The sequence below is a fragment of the Clinocottus analis genome, unplaced genomic scaffold (assembly GCF_023055335.1).
Source record: "Clinocottus analis isolate CAN_PGR_092001 unplaced genomic scaffold, fCliAna1.0.p SCAF_13, whole genome shotgun sequence".
Taxonomy (NCBI): Eukaryota; Metazoa; Chordata; class Actinopteri; order Perciformes; family Cottidae; genus Clinocottus; species Clinocottus analis.
In genome coordinates this window covers 16,369,188-16,385,616 of record NW_027175854.1, presented here as the reverse complement: position 1 = coordinate 16,385,616, position 16,429 = coordinate 16,369,188, and the positions used below count along the sequence as shown (strand labels likewise).

Below are 16,429 nucleotides of genomic sequence, written 5' to 3'. Positions count from 1 at the left end.
TTCACATGAGAAAGTTCACATCTGTTGACACTGCAGTCCAGAACATTTCACTAAACCACTAAACATGACTGCTCACAACTAAAAAAGATGTCTCTTATCCAGCCTCTTTTAAATATCAACATGTTTATATTAATTTCCCTCCCTGATATTTCAAATAAGCAACCGTTACATCATACCCGTGCACCTCAAAGACGCCGGATGTCAATTGGGCAAAAGTCAGACGTTTCGACCAATTCAGTCGCTCCGAAGGCCAGAATTCAGCTTGAAAATCAGTGTGAAGAAGGTAATATTGCTTGATGGAGAGTATTTCATAACTGTAAAAAGTATGGATCGGTAGGTTAATGTGGGCGTTGACGGCAGAAGTCGGTCGCGAGAGCTTTTAAACCCTTTTTAAATGTTTCCTGCGTGCCGAGGCCAACGCAACCTGAGACGAGAGGAATGAAGAGGAAAGAGAGACAAAGAGGGAACGCGGAGGGAGGACGATGAGGAGGTAGAACGATGAAACGAGACCTTGAGGCTTTCTATGTAGCACGCTGGAACAAGCTGAGCGAAGTGAGGGACACACACACACACACACGGAGACGCACACAACAAATATCATTTAGAAGTAGGGCAGCCGATCTGCCAGCTCAGAAGCCCGCAGCCTTTTTCTCAATCATTACCCAACAAGCGATAACCATAATGCAACAGGCCAGGTTGATCTGCCTGCTCACGCTAACAGAGAGCGCTTCCAGGCAGACAAGAAGCACTTGCAAAAACGTTTATTTTAAGTGATGTGGGGAGAGAGATTTTAATTTGTTTGTGTTTTGCACAACTGGATAGCAGCTAAAGAAAGAGCGCCGCTTCTCCAGACGTCGTCTGTGTGCAACTCGGAGGGCGTTAGTTTCTCCTTTGGGACGTTTCTAAAACCTTGAAGGGGTTGAGAAAGACAGCCCGACATACGCGGTCCGATTCAGACCTGCAGAATAATAACGAACTCGGCCATTTAAATTCTAATCCAACTCGGATCTGATCGGCTGAACCGTCACGCCGGAGATTTACTTTGACCAAATACAGACGCGGAGAACCGCTAAAGAACCTAAACAACTGGTATAGTAGCATGGGAATCACTGACTTCTTGCAATGAGGAACATCTGCAGATGATGATGATGATGAAGAGTCACTATAATTCATCTTTTGCGGACCATGAATATTTGTAAGAAATGTCAAAAAACAACATGCTGTGGAGATCATCCAGTCTGCGCGGCCCTGTGTGTTTATCGTGTTGAACTTGTGTTGGATTTGCAAGATATTGTAAAAATATAGTTTTTATTTAGTTCATCCTCGCAGGACGACACGGCGATCGTGCATTATTGTGCAGACCTTAAGGACAAATGAGCACCCTTATGCCATCGTGCTTACAATGGAAACTTAACTGCAGATATACAGGTGCAACACACACACACTCACACACACACTCACGTGTCGACAGTTCCTGGTGGCTGTTGACTCAAGTTGTGTTTGTACTTGAGATTAGCGACAGGCTTTTGCGGTAACAGACGACAGCTCATGAGTTTCTGCTCTGAGCTCACATTGTACACGACTATAAGCTCGGCCCTTCTGACACATCGCAATACTACATACATAATAAATAAGTTATTTTTAGACGATATGACTTTCGAGTCTGTAAATACTACAACAAATGTATTCGACACATACAAAATTAACCCGCCCAAAAAACAACAACGGGCCCAACTGCGTGTTCAGGCTGCAGAGAGCGGCGGTCAGAAATGCTCTGGGACTGAAATGTGCCTTCGGGCTCCTCAGCAGGATCGAGTACACGGCTTCAGACATCTCCTCAGCACGGGGCTTGTTTTGGGAGAGCGTGGGGAGATCAGAGTACAGAAGACTTGACTAATTGTGGCACTGAAAGACACGGCATTGCCGAAGGGCAGATGATGAAAGCAGAAGCGTGTGTGTGTGTGTGTGTGTGTTTGTGTGTGTGTGCGACATGAGGCTGGTTGTGGAGGCAGGGACGACTCACCACCTGTCTGTCCATCCATGTGAGCAAAGACCTGCTGTCCCTGCAGTATGTTTCTCCTCCACACACACACCAGTGTGGGGAAAAAAAGCAGTAGCACAGTCTTTTTAAAAAAAAATAAAAATTTTTTTAAAAGGAAACCAAATGCACGATTACACGTGAACTCAAGTGCGTGCACTCTGAAAAATGACCACGTCAGCGTGAAGAGAGTGTTATGTCACCGCTGTGATTGTTTTCACTGTACTCAGAAGGTCTGCTGGTTAAATAAAAAAGTCTGGATGTCAGCTCGCTTCCAGTTTGGAGAATCAGAAAAGTTACAACAAAAGGGCTCGAGCGGCATTTTGTTTGAGAAATATTTCACTGAATTCAGAGCGTCTCAGCAGAAATATTCATCGAAATATCAGCGAATAAGTGCGTTCAACGAAACCCCTTCTTTAGTGTACTGGCCTGTTCCCAGTTGCCTAGCCTGTTAGCAGTTAGCTCAGCAGTTAGCGCTGTCACCAAGCATCTTGAGGCCGCGCTCGGATGAACTGCACTGTGCCAGTTTCCTGGTGTGAGCGAGTCTTTAACGGAGCAGATCATGCAGAAGGACACTTTTAAAACACTGATCACGGATTGTGACTCACTTTTCAAAAGATTGTTAATCAAGAAGAATGGGAACCCCTTTTCTTTGGGGAGGAGGAGGAGGAGGAAGAGAGGTGGGGGGGGGGCAGTTAAACAAAGAGTAACTGCACCCTTTCAAAAGATGAAATCACGTCTAATCCAGTACACATATAGGTCACCCACAATGCTCTTGTACATCTGCCATTAAGCTGGCATGAATACAAAGTGAAAACAATGACACCCCCCCGCGAAATATGTGTCATCGTGCATATCCCACATTCACACATGTGAGAGTGCACAGAACAACACCCGTCCGACCGCCCCCACTTTGCTATAGATCTCTCCCGCCGGAGTTAATCTGCGCTCTCATTCCTCTCCTGGGTTTCTGGGACATGCAGGAAGGAGCATTGTGATGCAAAAAAAAAAAAGAGTCACTGATATTTAGGATCCGTTCACGTCAAGTCCCGACTCCTGTAGCTCTGTTTTTAAATCTAACTTTGGCTCCAGGGAAGTGGCTCATTTATTAGCTGCCAAAATCTGACCGATGTAACGTTGAAGTGAAATATGGTTATTGGGGGGGGGGATTTGCAACTTGTGACGCCATCATGTGACGCAAGACATATCTTCTTTTTGTCTATAAAAACAACACAAATAAAAAAAACACGTGAGATGCAAGGTTTGTTTTTTTGTCTGTACTTGCAGATCTGTTGCTGCGATGAGAAATAAATAAAAAAAAGTTGTTTTTTTTCAGTCAAAAGCGTCGTGTTTTCCCACCACATCCCTCTTGACAGCCAGACTCCCGACTGAGTCATGACAGTTCAGAGTTCTCTCCCCAAAAAAACAAAAAAAAAACAGACACGGGCTCAACGGACCCGAACTGAAAACCACAAAAAAGAAAAAAGGTTTGTTTTTTTCTAGCGCAGCTGAGAGAGAAAGAGAGAAAGAGAGAGAGAGATGCTCTCGGGAGACGTTGCAGACGGACGGGAGGACGAGCGCAGACAGAAAGGGAGCCGTGTAATAGACTCTTGGCAGTCGGAGGAAGGAGGCTGCATCCTGACGGACATGTGAGGGAGGCTAAAAATCCCATTAGAGCCGATCAAAATTCAAAGGGAAGCGTGCACAGCCTGCCCTCAGCCTCCATCTATTCCTGTCAGCAGCACTGAGTAGATAGCAGAGATGGGCTAAATAGAGGTACTCTATTTTAGTGAGGGGGGAGAGTGGAGGGATGGAAAGAAAACAGTGGATGGATGTATAGAGGTGGGGGGGGGGAGAGAAAGGTATCTTTAAACTTGTTTCCTTTCATAGAGAGACAGTGTGGCCTCTCGTAAACAGTTTCCCAAGAACATTCCAGTAAACTTCCTCCTGCAGAGACGCCGGCCTTTGTCAGCCATCCTTGTTCGTCAGGTTATTGGAAAGCAAAGGGTTTAGCGCAGCTATTACGGAGCAGTGGAGCAGCTTCAAAAAGATAAAAAAACATGTGTCTGTGTGTGTTTGGGGGTGAGGGGGTTTCTATGCCACCGGTCAAACTGAATTAAACTAATTCTTATAAACCAACACAGTGGGACCAGTCAGCCATAGTGGAAGAAGGTTTTTTTTTTGTTTTTTTTTTACAAAACACAACTCTGAAAAGATCCGCAGGACACAACATTTAGTCTTTTCACTAGTGTGTCCGTGGGGCCGGCAGGTGCACGCGTACGAGGACTCAATTCCCAGGATTCGTCTGGTCTCTGCTCCCCCGTTTCCTCACATCGTCGGAGACTAAAGAGCTGAAGCCGAAGGGAGATGAGGAGACGGCGGCGGGCTCTGCCAGCCAGCGAGCAGACCTGTCTCGGTTCCAGGACTTCCTCTCTTAAGTCTTTCTAAACCACTGCCATCACTTCATCCCTCGCATCGCTTTAATCACACTCCTCCCCGCGCGGTCCCTCGGCTAAAGGGGTTGCGCTTTTAAATTGAAGACGAGGCCTTGGCTTTTGTGAAAAAGAAGAGGAGTAGAAAGTCGGGAAGACCAGTCAATATCCAGCGACACAAAGCTAATTACATTTGACTTGGCAAGCGACCCTAAACGCGCGTGCTTGCCCTCTAAAACACTCAGCGTGGACACCGGATGGGAGGGGTTCACCCCCCTAAAATAAAAAAGAAGCTGTTGGCGCAACACACAAGCTTTACCTCCACAAGTAGCATTCAAGACATGAGCTGACTTTAAAATGAGCCTGTGTGACTTTTGAAAGAAGAAGAAAAACACAATCTTTCCCCCTGACGGATAAAAACCTGAATTTGTATGCATTAAAAACACAGTTTGCTCAGTTTAAGATACACTCAGGTGTTTTGCAGCCTTAAGTTACGAGATGGATATTCCCTGTCGTCTTGGCAAATAAGCTTATTCGCTTAGTTGGATAAAGTTAGACAAAAAAGATTGATACCACTCTCATATCTCTGTGAATTATGAAGCTCCAGCCAGGAGACACGTCACGTAGCTTAGCATAAAGACTGCAAGCGGACGGGGAACAGCTAGCCAGGCTTCTGTCCAAAAGGAGAACAGGAACTATTCAGCTCACGTATACAGCACTTAGAAAAGGTCACCATTGCACATTGATGTTATTTAGAGCCAACTGACTCAGAAAATAATTATTTTTCTTCCATTATGTTGCAGTTGCATCACGGCTCAGTGAAGGTGATGAAGTCTCGCTTTAAAAGCGTCGACGGCGTGGGACGCAGTGAAAAGTCAAAAGGTATCCACCGGGCCGGCGTTCACACAAGTCTATAAATAGCATCTCGTCCCCGTCAGCATAGATTACGCTCATCACACCTGACGATGTATAATAAATAAGAGGACGCTTCTTTATGGACTCTCCTGTTTACACGAGTCGCTCGGGACTCGATGAGGCTTCAGAGATATTCCATACAATGGGCTGAGAGTTGCAACAGGAATACACTCACTTATTAATTATTGATCCAAGACTTTCTTTGGACCTCGAGGGAAAACTAAAAATACACAGAACACTGACACGAACGCATCCACACACTCTGACATACACACAGCACTGATTGAGTGTGTGTCTTTAAACGGCGACATCGCATCAACAGATCTCAGAGTCAGGTTTTTTTCAGAGATAATCATTTTCTCTTCGTAGCATTAATTAAAAAAAAAAAAAAAGCATCTTTCCTGCCAAGTTGCCTTTTTTTCATATTCTGCCTCAGCCTGCCGTGTCTCACCCAGATGATCATGTTTACTTCACAAACATTATTGATTTGTCAGTTTGGGAATTGCAGAAAATAACAAGCACTATCTGCACACTTTTTTTTAACAGCAGGGATCCTCTGATTGTACACATATATATACACACACACACACACACACACACACACTTAAAAGCAGCACAGCAGCCACTTAAAAGCCACATCTTTTACACGAGGGGAGACAAAACAATGTCTTGAGCAAGAACATTGGAGGATTCCCCAGAATGCAACACAAACTATAAAAAAAGATGTTTTTTATTGTTGTGCCTAAAAACTGCACATTATGGCTTTTTAGTTGCAAAACGCTGTTTAAAAAAAAAAAGGAAAAAAGAAAATCACATTTCCTTCCCGCACATTCACTCAGCTCTGGGTTAAGAGCCTTTTCATGTCTGAACGAAGCGAGATAGTGAGTCATACTTAAATTACAGAAGGCGCTCCGATACGGCTGTATGTGTGTGTGTGTGTGTGTGTGTTCGCTCCGAGAGGAAAACGCTGACCCGTCAGGACAATGAGAGGGTGAAATGATTACACGATCCCCTTCAGTAACACTACTGATACAGCTTTACAGGGGAAACACTGTGATAGTGTAGAAGACAATGAGGAAGAGAGTGAACGCAAAGGTGCCAGGGAGGAAGGAGAAAAGAAGGTTGATTTGGGACATTCTCCATCGCTCTGACTTTAATCAAAGGCAGGGATAACGTGCCCACACACACACACACACACGCACAGTGCCCTTGAACTTCCACACACGTATATATCTAGAAAGGGCGACGCATTAGTCAGCAAAGCGAGCTCCTTTTCACCGCGTTCACTTTCTGCAAAAGCTTTCCCCCGAAGTCGTGATCCGTCGTCCAGCCAGCGCACGCGTCACTTCATCCTGATACAAATGTCATCCGACAGATGCGCACTCTTCATAGTGAGAGTGTGTTTACTGTGTTATTGTACGCTCCGTCTTGGAGCAATCACCACAGGACTGATTATGCTGTGTGTGTGTGTGTGTGTGTGTGTGTGTGTGTGCTACTGCTTTTAAAACACGCACAGTATGTTTTCATCTTACCCTGATTCTCCTCATGGCTGCCACGATCTCCATCCGACTGTTGGGCCTGGGCACGTCGAGACATCCCACGTACTGAAGTGAACAATCACACACACACGCACACACACATTAGAAGAGCACGAGAGTTGTAACCCCGATGTTACCACACACATTACAGCTGCACAATTAACTCCAACGGCTGCCAAAGTGGAGTTCAGGCCAGACAATTAGGGATCATTGAAAGGATGTTATGTGTTGTCTACAACATGCGGTAATGCTCATCTTACGAACACAAAGGGAAGGCTTTTGTCTGTATGTGTTGGCCTGCATATCTTTTACTACCTGTATTTATATCGTATGTACACGCTGCTGTATGAGGAGGGATGGATGAGCAGGTGTTCCTGGTCCCACCTGCCATCCCTTTCGTGCTTCTCACCATCACTATCGTGTGTTTTTGAGAACAATTTTCGATTTGCATTCTGGATGAGTTGCGTTTTTTTTTTGTTTTTTTTTTGCTACACTCCCACTCCAATACATTAATAATGATAAAGACAAAAAGGACAAACTGAGAGGAGAAAGCTGCTCGATGAGCAGTCCAAGTAACAACGGATACAAGCAGCCAAGTGACTGAACTTTGGGACCGGTCACACTCACTCCAAATGGTTTGACACCATTTCTAACACTGTTCTCAGAGAGATAAAGTCACAGATTGGTGTGAGTGTGTGTGTGTTTCTCTGTGTCCCTGTGTGTGTGTCTGAATAGGATCACTTATATCTGAATTCTGTTATGCTGCTTTCACCGAGAGGTTAATAATTCAATGACTTTGGGAACCTGAAAATACACTCAGTTCACTTTTGAGCTCTAAAAATAAGACTCCTGAAAGGAATACATATAAACTACAATTCCCAAGTGGCCCCCGCAGCACTGAACCCACAAGTGTAGCTGAGTACACAACAGCCATGCGTTCAGACCTCACGACGGTGCATGGACCCCCTTAAGCCCCGGAAAGGGTCCCCTGGGTGCTGGTGCACCTGCCCGGAAACCGGAACCGCTGCGGCTCGACCGCAAGGTTCAAAGAGAAGAAGAAGAAGAATAAGAAAAAAGAGCTTTGTTGGTTTCACCTTCGCTTGGAAAGAAATGCCATGGTGGTACGCCTCGTCGTTGTGCAGCGGCAGCCTCGAGTCCTTCACGTCGTCCACCAGGTTGTACCTGTTCCTCGCGGGCATCACGGTCTCCTACTGAAGGGCCACCCGCTCCCCTCCTTCCTTCCTCCCGTCCTTCCTTCCTCCCGCCACGTCCTCCTCCTTCCTTGTGTATAGCAAACAAACAGACAAATGTCGTCCGGGTGTGAAACGCTACGCTCCCGTGTGTGTGACTGTGACTTCCCGGTGGACACGCAGCCCCATTGTTGTCGCGTGGAGCTCCACCAAAAAAAAAAAAAAAAAAAAAGGTCCCGTCCTCCAGAGGGACAGATTTGGGCGCCCCCTTTTTCCCTGTGACAATACCCCGAGACGCACCACTTCAGGGTTTCCTTCCGCGCTTTGCGTTAAAAAAAAAGAAGAAAAAGAAAAGCGCAGGACGAGGAAGAGCGCGTGTTTTCCAAAGTCACGCGGGGAAAACCAGCGCAGGAAAGCGGTGTTTTCTCTGCGCAGGTGATGTTTTATTTTTTGGGGAATATCGTCCTGTTGGTGGCAAACAGCGCTGCACCCGTCGTCTCCCTCTCTCTCTCTATCTCTCTCTCTCTCTCTCTCTCCCTCCTCAAAGCACAGAGCGCGCGCCTCATTGGAGCAAAGTTCCGGGCGTGATGCAACCCGGAGTCGCGGAGGAGAGCGCGCAGGCAGCGGGTCCTCCCCCCTCGGGAGACGGGAGTTTGAGTCCCGTCTCCCGAGGGGGACCTGTTGGAGGATTCACTGTTCAGGAGAAGCTTCACAGCAAAAAATAATGAGGGAATCTCAACAGCAATGACACATTGAAACTACATCCAGAGTGGAAGGATACATGTGGCCTACAGTGGTGGATGTAACAAGTAGTCCACAAGTACTCAATTACTGCCCACTTAGGGACAGTATCCTTCCACTATATATATATATATATATATATATATATATATATATATATATATATATATATATATATATATATATATATATATATATACTCTAAACTGAAGTGTGAAATGCATACATGCCGTAGTATAAAGAGTATCTAAAAACCTAAACACATAAAAAACATCAAAAGGCAAAATATTATAATGTTCTACAATAATATAATAATTTGAAAAATGAGCCATTCTGCTTAATTAACTTTTTTATTTGTTGACACTAGCTGTACATTTTGTTGTTAAAACGTATGTGCTTTTAATTGAGTACTTCTCCCATTGCTCAGGTACTTTACTCAAATGAGGTACTTCTACTTTTCTTGTCCATTTCCACTATCACTGTGCATATTTATATCAATATTTTTGCAGATTAAGATTGTATACATGTGATAATTTTATAAAGTCTCGTGCGTTGTTGTAGATTTAGCTTCGCCAAAGCACACAAAGCAGCTAGAAGAAGGAACTCCACCGTGGACGACCTCAACATCAAAGTGTTTATTACTGCCAGGGCCCATTGTGCATTATGAGTTTCTTTGGTTATGTTGTTTTTTCATTGTTTGTGTTTACTATTAATAAGTTACACATTACTCCTTATTTGAGTATATTATTGGGAGTCAAATTTCCTACACTTTCTATTTGGTTACGTCATAATACATTCCTTTATTTTTCGGTCCCAGATCTAGGCTACATTTTTCTCATTGCATCATGCAGTAATTCTTCTGCAGGCCATTAGCCGTTGGCTATTTTTCTCAATATGAAAGGCGTCTTTCCGTTCGTCTTTTGCTCCTCATAACCAACTGCAACACAGAGCCAGGATGACGATGTTGAAACGGCTAAGATTCATCGCTCAAAAACTCATTTGGTAATTTACATCGTCCTTGAGTCCCCCCATCTCTCGCCCCCACAGGAGCCCAGCGAGTCTATTAATAGATAACAAGGGTTCAGGCACTATAGTTTTTATGACTGCAAGATGACATCTAGGTTCAGACCATCATTTGCTCTTTGCTGGTCATGAAGTAGAAATAATGGGAGCACTGGTTCTCATGACGCTCAGCCGGAATCAAGTTCCCACATGTTGTTGTCGCATCTCGCTGCAGCTGCTGGTATTAACATTAATCCTTTGCATGTTCAAGCCAATAATACGCCTGCAAGTGGAGCATCACTGCCGGTTCAATCCCAATAAAAAGAACTGCCCTTTTCTCTACTTGTAGCCGTAAAATATTACATAATTAATTAAATATTAGGTTAAACACTTCCAGTAATTCAAACTAAGACATGCTGTTTAATAGTGCAATGGCGCCCTCTGTTGAATGCTCACTGTTACTGACATTCAAATGCATTTTTCCATGTTTCCAGATATGTTTTTTTAGATTAAAAGTTGGCCTACGTAGAAAAGAAAGATCTCCTTCGACAGTATAGTCGATATAGCTTCACAGTGCAGATTCAGCAGATGGACTCACATGGACTAATCCTTGCAAATTAAATGAGTTAAGATCTATTAATATGAGAAAGAGGCGACTAAATCCCTCCAATCTGCACACAAACGGCGAGCAATGCCAGTAAGACTGATAGATGATTCTCTTTATCGGTCAGAGGGATGATGCTGACATAATGCAGTTAAATGTTGAGATGTGGTGATCAGATCATTAACTTGATTAAAAACATGAAACAGGCGTCGCCTTTAAAATAGCCTTCAATCTCATATCCTGTCTTTTCCTTTGTTGTCAGTTCCTTTTTCTAGGATTTACAAGATTTCAGATGAGAATAACAAACAAAAAGAACCCTCTATGGTAAAGTAAAGTCAACGAAACCTCTGAAACCGACACAAATGAATGAAAACACTTCATTTGAATCTTCGGGGCCATTTGCTCCAAAAGAAATCCAGGTTCCAGCGATCGTAGGTTTTCAAGGGCCGTTCCTGTCACAGCCGGTGTGTCGTGTTCAAGGGGAGGAAAACATAATGAATCTAATCACCAAGGACGACCTCTGAAGCTGCTTCATCACAATTACAAACACTGTGGGGTCGCATTGAGTTGAATGACAATTAATGGTATTTATAGGCCACGGAATCTAATAATCCTCTTTGATATGCGATTTGTCAAAGCAACACGAGCAGATATCCAAAGAGATCAAGTCACAGACGCATGTTTGAACAATTTACTTGTTTGAGCAGTAGTAGTGGTAAACTCTTATCAGATAAGTTTTAGGACTTGTTTTAATCGGTGTCAGGACGTTCGGTGCCACCATAAGGATCTTAAAATCTTTGCTGTTTGGCATTATAACACATTGTTAACTTTCTTGGCCCTGCAGACGCCAACTTTTCTGTCTTTCCTTCTGTATGAATTCATGCAGCATTAATGCACATTACTGACTCTGCTCTTTCTCCAGAGTCTTTGCGCGTTCTCTCCTCACAGGTTTACGTGGACCCTGGTCCTGCTATTATTATTACTATTATCATTAGTTGCATTGCAATTAGTTTTGCGAATACCATTACTGCTTTTATTATCATTAATAGAGTCTGTAGGATGTAAAATCCATCAAATCAAACACAAAACGCAATAAAATACACGTAGATGGATGTTTGTGGACAAGGAACGCTGTTTATTGTACTTAACATTCAACCAAAACAGTAGTGGTAGTGAGTGTAGAGTCAAACTGTAGCATACTGCTGGGGTGTGTGTGTGTGTGTGTGTGTGTGTGTGTGTGTGTGTGTGTGTGTGTGTGTGTGTGTGTGTGTGTGTGTGTGTGTGTGTGTGTGTGTGTGTGTGTGTGTGTGTGTGTGTGTGTGTGTGTGCGCGCGTGTCAGTTCAATTCCTTGTGGAAGCTGGTTGTGCATGTTTTAAATGCTACACAAACTATTCCTTTATCAGCTCAAGTGACAGTATTTCATAGTGATGCTTATGCTCGTTAGCACACGTCTATGATCGATACATAAACTGCTTTGTTTCTGCGCGTTAGGGAGCAGTGTCTTTAAGTTGGAATGATTAAAATCCCCTGCAACAACAAAGGCAGCTTCAGGGTGGTCAGTCTGTTTGCTAATGGCTGTGTAACCAGAATAATTTAATCTGGGATCTTAATTATTATGTTTTGAATTATGTTACTGTCCCCTTAAGTGAGGTCGACAGGTTGTCACACAGCCGTTTTCCTCTGTACACAGAAAACAGCTAGGAGAGTCAATCTTCTCTGTAATATACAATCTTTGTTACTTCATGCACAGAGATCGATAGAAGTGATAATCCATCTCTTAATAGAGGATCTTTGTTTTTTTTAACGTCTGCTTTTCAGTACGGCAGGAGTTAGGAGGAGGAAAAAAATAGTTTGATTCCTACAGAGAAAAGTTAGTAAATTTAAATTGAATGTTTACGACGAGTCATTGAAGAGCTGCAGTTTCGCCCAGAGATAGTTAGAATTTTGAACATTTGATATCCTGGTGAGTGGGTTGACGTTAAACGCTTGTACCGTCGTGTGTTAGCTTCGTTAGCAGGAATGCTCGATGATATGTTGAAGTAAATTATGTATTCTACTAAAACCAGTCAGGATAAATCTGAACGGGATACAAAAAACATTTATGAAGGTGTAATGATTGTAATTGAATGCGTTGAGTTATGTATGTTTGCTAATTAGTTGCTATATTGTGTGTGATGTTTATAGCCAGGCAGTCGCAGGCCCAGTTGAATGAGTTGTATTAGTAATGAACTATTGTCCTGCGCCTGTGCATAGGCTGGGTTTTTTTTGTATAGTTCTTCGTTGGAACCAGAGGTGTCGTCCATCCACCGTCCTGCATGCCATCACTCACCCCATCTTCATTCATCCCACCATCTACCTTCACCTGAAGAAATCTTCATTCATCCCACCATCTACCTTCACCTGAAGAAATCTTCATTCATCTCAACATCACAGTTCACCTGGAGTCCATTTCGCGGGACATTGTTGTGCACAGGGGGGGCGGTAGGACATTTGAGATCTCAGGATTTTTTTATTTTTATTTGAATGATCAATTGTTGTATTATAGGTTGTCGTATTGTTTAATTAAACTTGCTGTTGTGCGCGTAATTCTGGGTGGACCCTTCTTGTCTGTACAGCCGTCAGACGAGTGACATATTAACCAATCTCCTCATCGAACCTGAATAAAATTTAGATAATTCCCCTATCTTCTGTCTATTCTGCATTGTCTCTAAAGCGACAGCTGCAGAGAGGTTACAGCTGCATGAAGTTCCTTCACTGCTAGCTTGGCATTAGCATCCGGTGGAATATAAGAAGCGATGATGATGGTGGACGTGAATTCTCGTGGCAGATGAAAAGGTTTCCACTTAACCATGATGAACTCCAGGTTAGCTGAGCAGCGACTTCCAATAGTAACAGAGTCCGTACACCACGCTTTGTTGACAAATGCACAATCCTCCACCTCTGGTCTTACCGGGGTCATCAGCTGATCTATCTGCCCTGCGTGTGGAGCGTCCGGCTAGCTCAATAGCACTGCCCGGACACCTCCACGTAGCCATGTTTCGGTGAAAATCATGACATTGCAGCCCAGACGTCTCTTGCTGTGGTGAAGCGGAGTCGTATCTCGTCCATTTTGTTCACCAGATATCTCACATTAGCGAGGAAGATGCTGGGCAGAAAGAGCCAGTGTGATGTTAGCCTTAGCTTAGCCTTAGCTCCCAGTCCTCCACGCTTCCACCGTCTTTGTTTACTTTATCAGCGCCGTCTTCGTTCACTTCCGCCCTGCCGGGTAGAGTGCGAAGCCTCCGGTGTCCTGGAGATCTCAGGGATGAGTGGCAGATCGGTGACAAAAGTGTCCGAAAAACGTAGTCCAATGTCCAAAAGCTCCAGCCGGGTGTATGATGTGAAGCCACTACGGTTTTGAACAAACAGACCCGAAAAGAGCAGTAAAAGTACTACACACGTGGTGCTTGTTGTCAAATCGAAGCCAGGCGTTTCCCATCATGCACTAGGCCACGCAGTCGGTGGAGAGCTTCCGCGGTGCTCAGCTCTCGCGAGATTATCTTGTTGACGTCTTCAAAGGCGGTGGAGAGCTTCCGCGGTGCTCAGCTCTCGCGAGATTATCGGGTTGACGTCTTCAAAGGCACATCTTTTCAACGGCAAAGAGCCTCAGAGAGTCTATATAAAGAAGGCATTTATGTTAAATCCCCTTTAACGATTTCAAGATGTGGGTTCCCAGCGAATATATGGCTCCTCACGTGAGGAGCTTCGAATGCAAGCAATACATCCTGATAGCCGTATTGGCAGACAGGATGTTTGACCATTTTCAATGTACTTACAGAGTTGAATGGCTGAAAGAAATCATCGAGGAGACAGTAAAGAGCCTCCCGCCTGCCCCGAAACACACATACCAGTGTACAGGAAGAATGGTTAAAGATTGTGTTCAGGACATACTCCGCACTTTTATCACGAAACGCGTCGTTGCTGATTACTTGAATTCAGAGGACAAGTACATAGAGAAAAAATTAATTGGAGTTTTGAGAAAGAGAATACAAGAACTTACGCGACCAAAAAAATCAAAGAGGAAAACAGTGGTAGGGACATTGTCGTTAGTCGTCATCTATACTCTCATTGGAGTCAGTCTTTCGTTCTTATTGGGAGTCCTTTAGATTAGAAACGACACAAGATGCCACAAGATGAAGGAACAGCACAGTGATTGTGTTAATGTGATAGCCACAAGATGAAGGAACAGCACAGTGATTGTGTTGCGTGAAAGCCGAATGAACACCTAATCTTATTTTATCTTCTTGAAGAATGTGTCATAAAGCCACACATAGGAGATTCTTCCGGGTGATCCGGTTTCCCTAAACATCCCAAAAATAAACTGATCAGCTGATGTTTCTTATCTTCTTGAAGAATGTGTCACAAAGCCACACAGAGGAAATTCTTCCGAGTGATCCGGTTTTTCCAAACTTCACAAAAATAAACTAATCAGCTGATCACATCTGGATCATTTCAATAAAATAAAAATAGATAAAAATGATTGAATGTTTTTAGGTGATTTAATGGTTTTAAAGTACAAGTTATATTAATAAAGACAGTTATCATCACTGTCTGGGTGTAGATGTTTTCTCTGTAGTCTGTAACCTGTTTAACAAACTGCATTGAGTATTTATGCACTGTGTTGTGTTCAGTGTCCTGCATATACGCAGGATCGATTTCCACCGGCGGAACGAGTCTTATTCATTAATTATTTACATCGGTATGTTTTTAAATTCTGATTGTGACATCATTATAAAAATAACCATACATGTTGTAGAAAGTTTCCTCTCTCCAGCTCTCTAATTTTAAATACATACATATCAAAAGTTATTGAGGGAAACAGCAGATCAAATCTTTGAAGAAAGTAGTTTGTGGTCTAAAGCTTACGGATTAAATAACGTAAACTCACATGTTACAGTTTATGATATTTATGTAAATGCAATTCAGTTGTCACTGCTAAAATCAAACATAGATAGGTTAGCGCAAAAAGATAACATAAGCGAAAAGTTTTTACACTTCAATCTGCTGTAGTATGCTGATTTCTACCAGGAAAAATAGATTTTTAAAAATGGCCGCCCTGCTAAACAGAATACATTTGTTTCTTTGGTAATTGATAACAGGATCAGATAAGTTTTAGGACTTGTTAGTTGGAATGCTGCAAGCATTCCAACTATTGTTCTTCAAATCTTTATTAAACTGTTTCTTCTTCTATTTCTTCCATCCGTATTTTGGACCGTAACTAGTCCTTCATATTTGCAGTTACAGAAAAAAGTTCAATTATTCAAATATTCAGCTACTTAAGGAGACGATGGCTATGACTTTTCATATTTCTGACTTTTCAAATTTCCAAATTATTAAGCTTTTTATGATTTTTTTTTATAATGGGACCCAATGAGGAAATCTTCAAATCATCTCCAACTTCAAACGTTTACAGTTTCTTCATACGTTGAGCTTGAGACAATATTTAAAATTTCACATGTTGACAAAACCTTCAGCTATTAATCTACGCTTTTACATTTTTCATATTTTCTCAATTTTCAAAATTATTCAGCTTTTTATAAAAAAAAAAAAAAGAATGGTTTCCAATGCAGAACATCTTCAAATCCGCTTTCAACTCTTCAACTTCAAAAGGGAAAGGCTCTGTCATACCTTCAACTAGAGACACCATTCCACCTTTAAAATGTTGACAAAACGTTTAGCTGTTATTGTATAACTCATCTTTTTGATATCTCCTATAGTGTTTTAACTGTAGGCGTTTTCGTTTTATGTTTTTTCCGCACCTTTTCTGCCTTTCTCATTATTGTGTGTTGGGCAGCTCACAGCGGTGACGTCATACTCCAGAGCGAGGGTACTTGGCGATACACATATTTTAAACAGGCTCTCTACTCCAAACCGTATACTCTTTGGACATAATTTATAGCTCAAAACGTTGGAAATCTTGTCTTCTGCC

General features: G+C 43.0%; 1 protein-coding gene and 1 long non-coding RNA gene across 3 annotated transcripts in view; one reads left to right on the top strand and one right to left on the bottom strand.

Moving 5' to 3' along the window:
- The window catches only part of si:dkey-34e4.1 (carboxyl-terminal PDZ ligand of neuronal nitric oxide synthase protein), a 36,334-nt gene extending 27,697 nt beyond the window's left edge, over positions 1–8,637 (bottom strand). For both annotated transcript variants that reach the window (XM_068573353.1, XM_068573354.1), the window contains exons 1-2: positions 8,018–8,637; positions 6,918–6,989 (exon numbers count right to left, since the gene is read on the bottom strand). In XM_068573353.1, the coding sequence (XP_068429454.1) occupies positions 6,918–6,989; positions 8,018–8,122 (177 nt within the window). In that variant the 5' untranslated portion in view covers positions 8,123–8,637. The remainder of the gene's footprint in view (positions 1–6,917; positions 6,990–8,017) is intronic.
- Positions 8,638–12,112: 3,475 nt separating this feature from the next.
- Positions 12,113–13,047, top strand: LOC137783437 (uncharacterized). Its single transcript, XR_011077340.1, has 2 exons — positions 12,113–12,424; positions 12,715–13,047. It is a non-coding gene; the product is annotated as an uncharacterized lncRNA (long non-coding RNA).
- Positions 13,048–16,429: the final 3,382 nt, after the last annotated feature.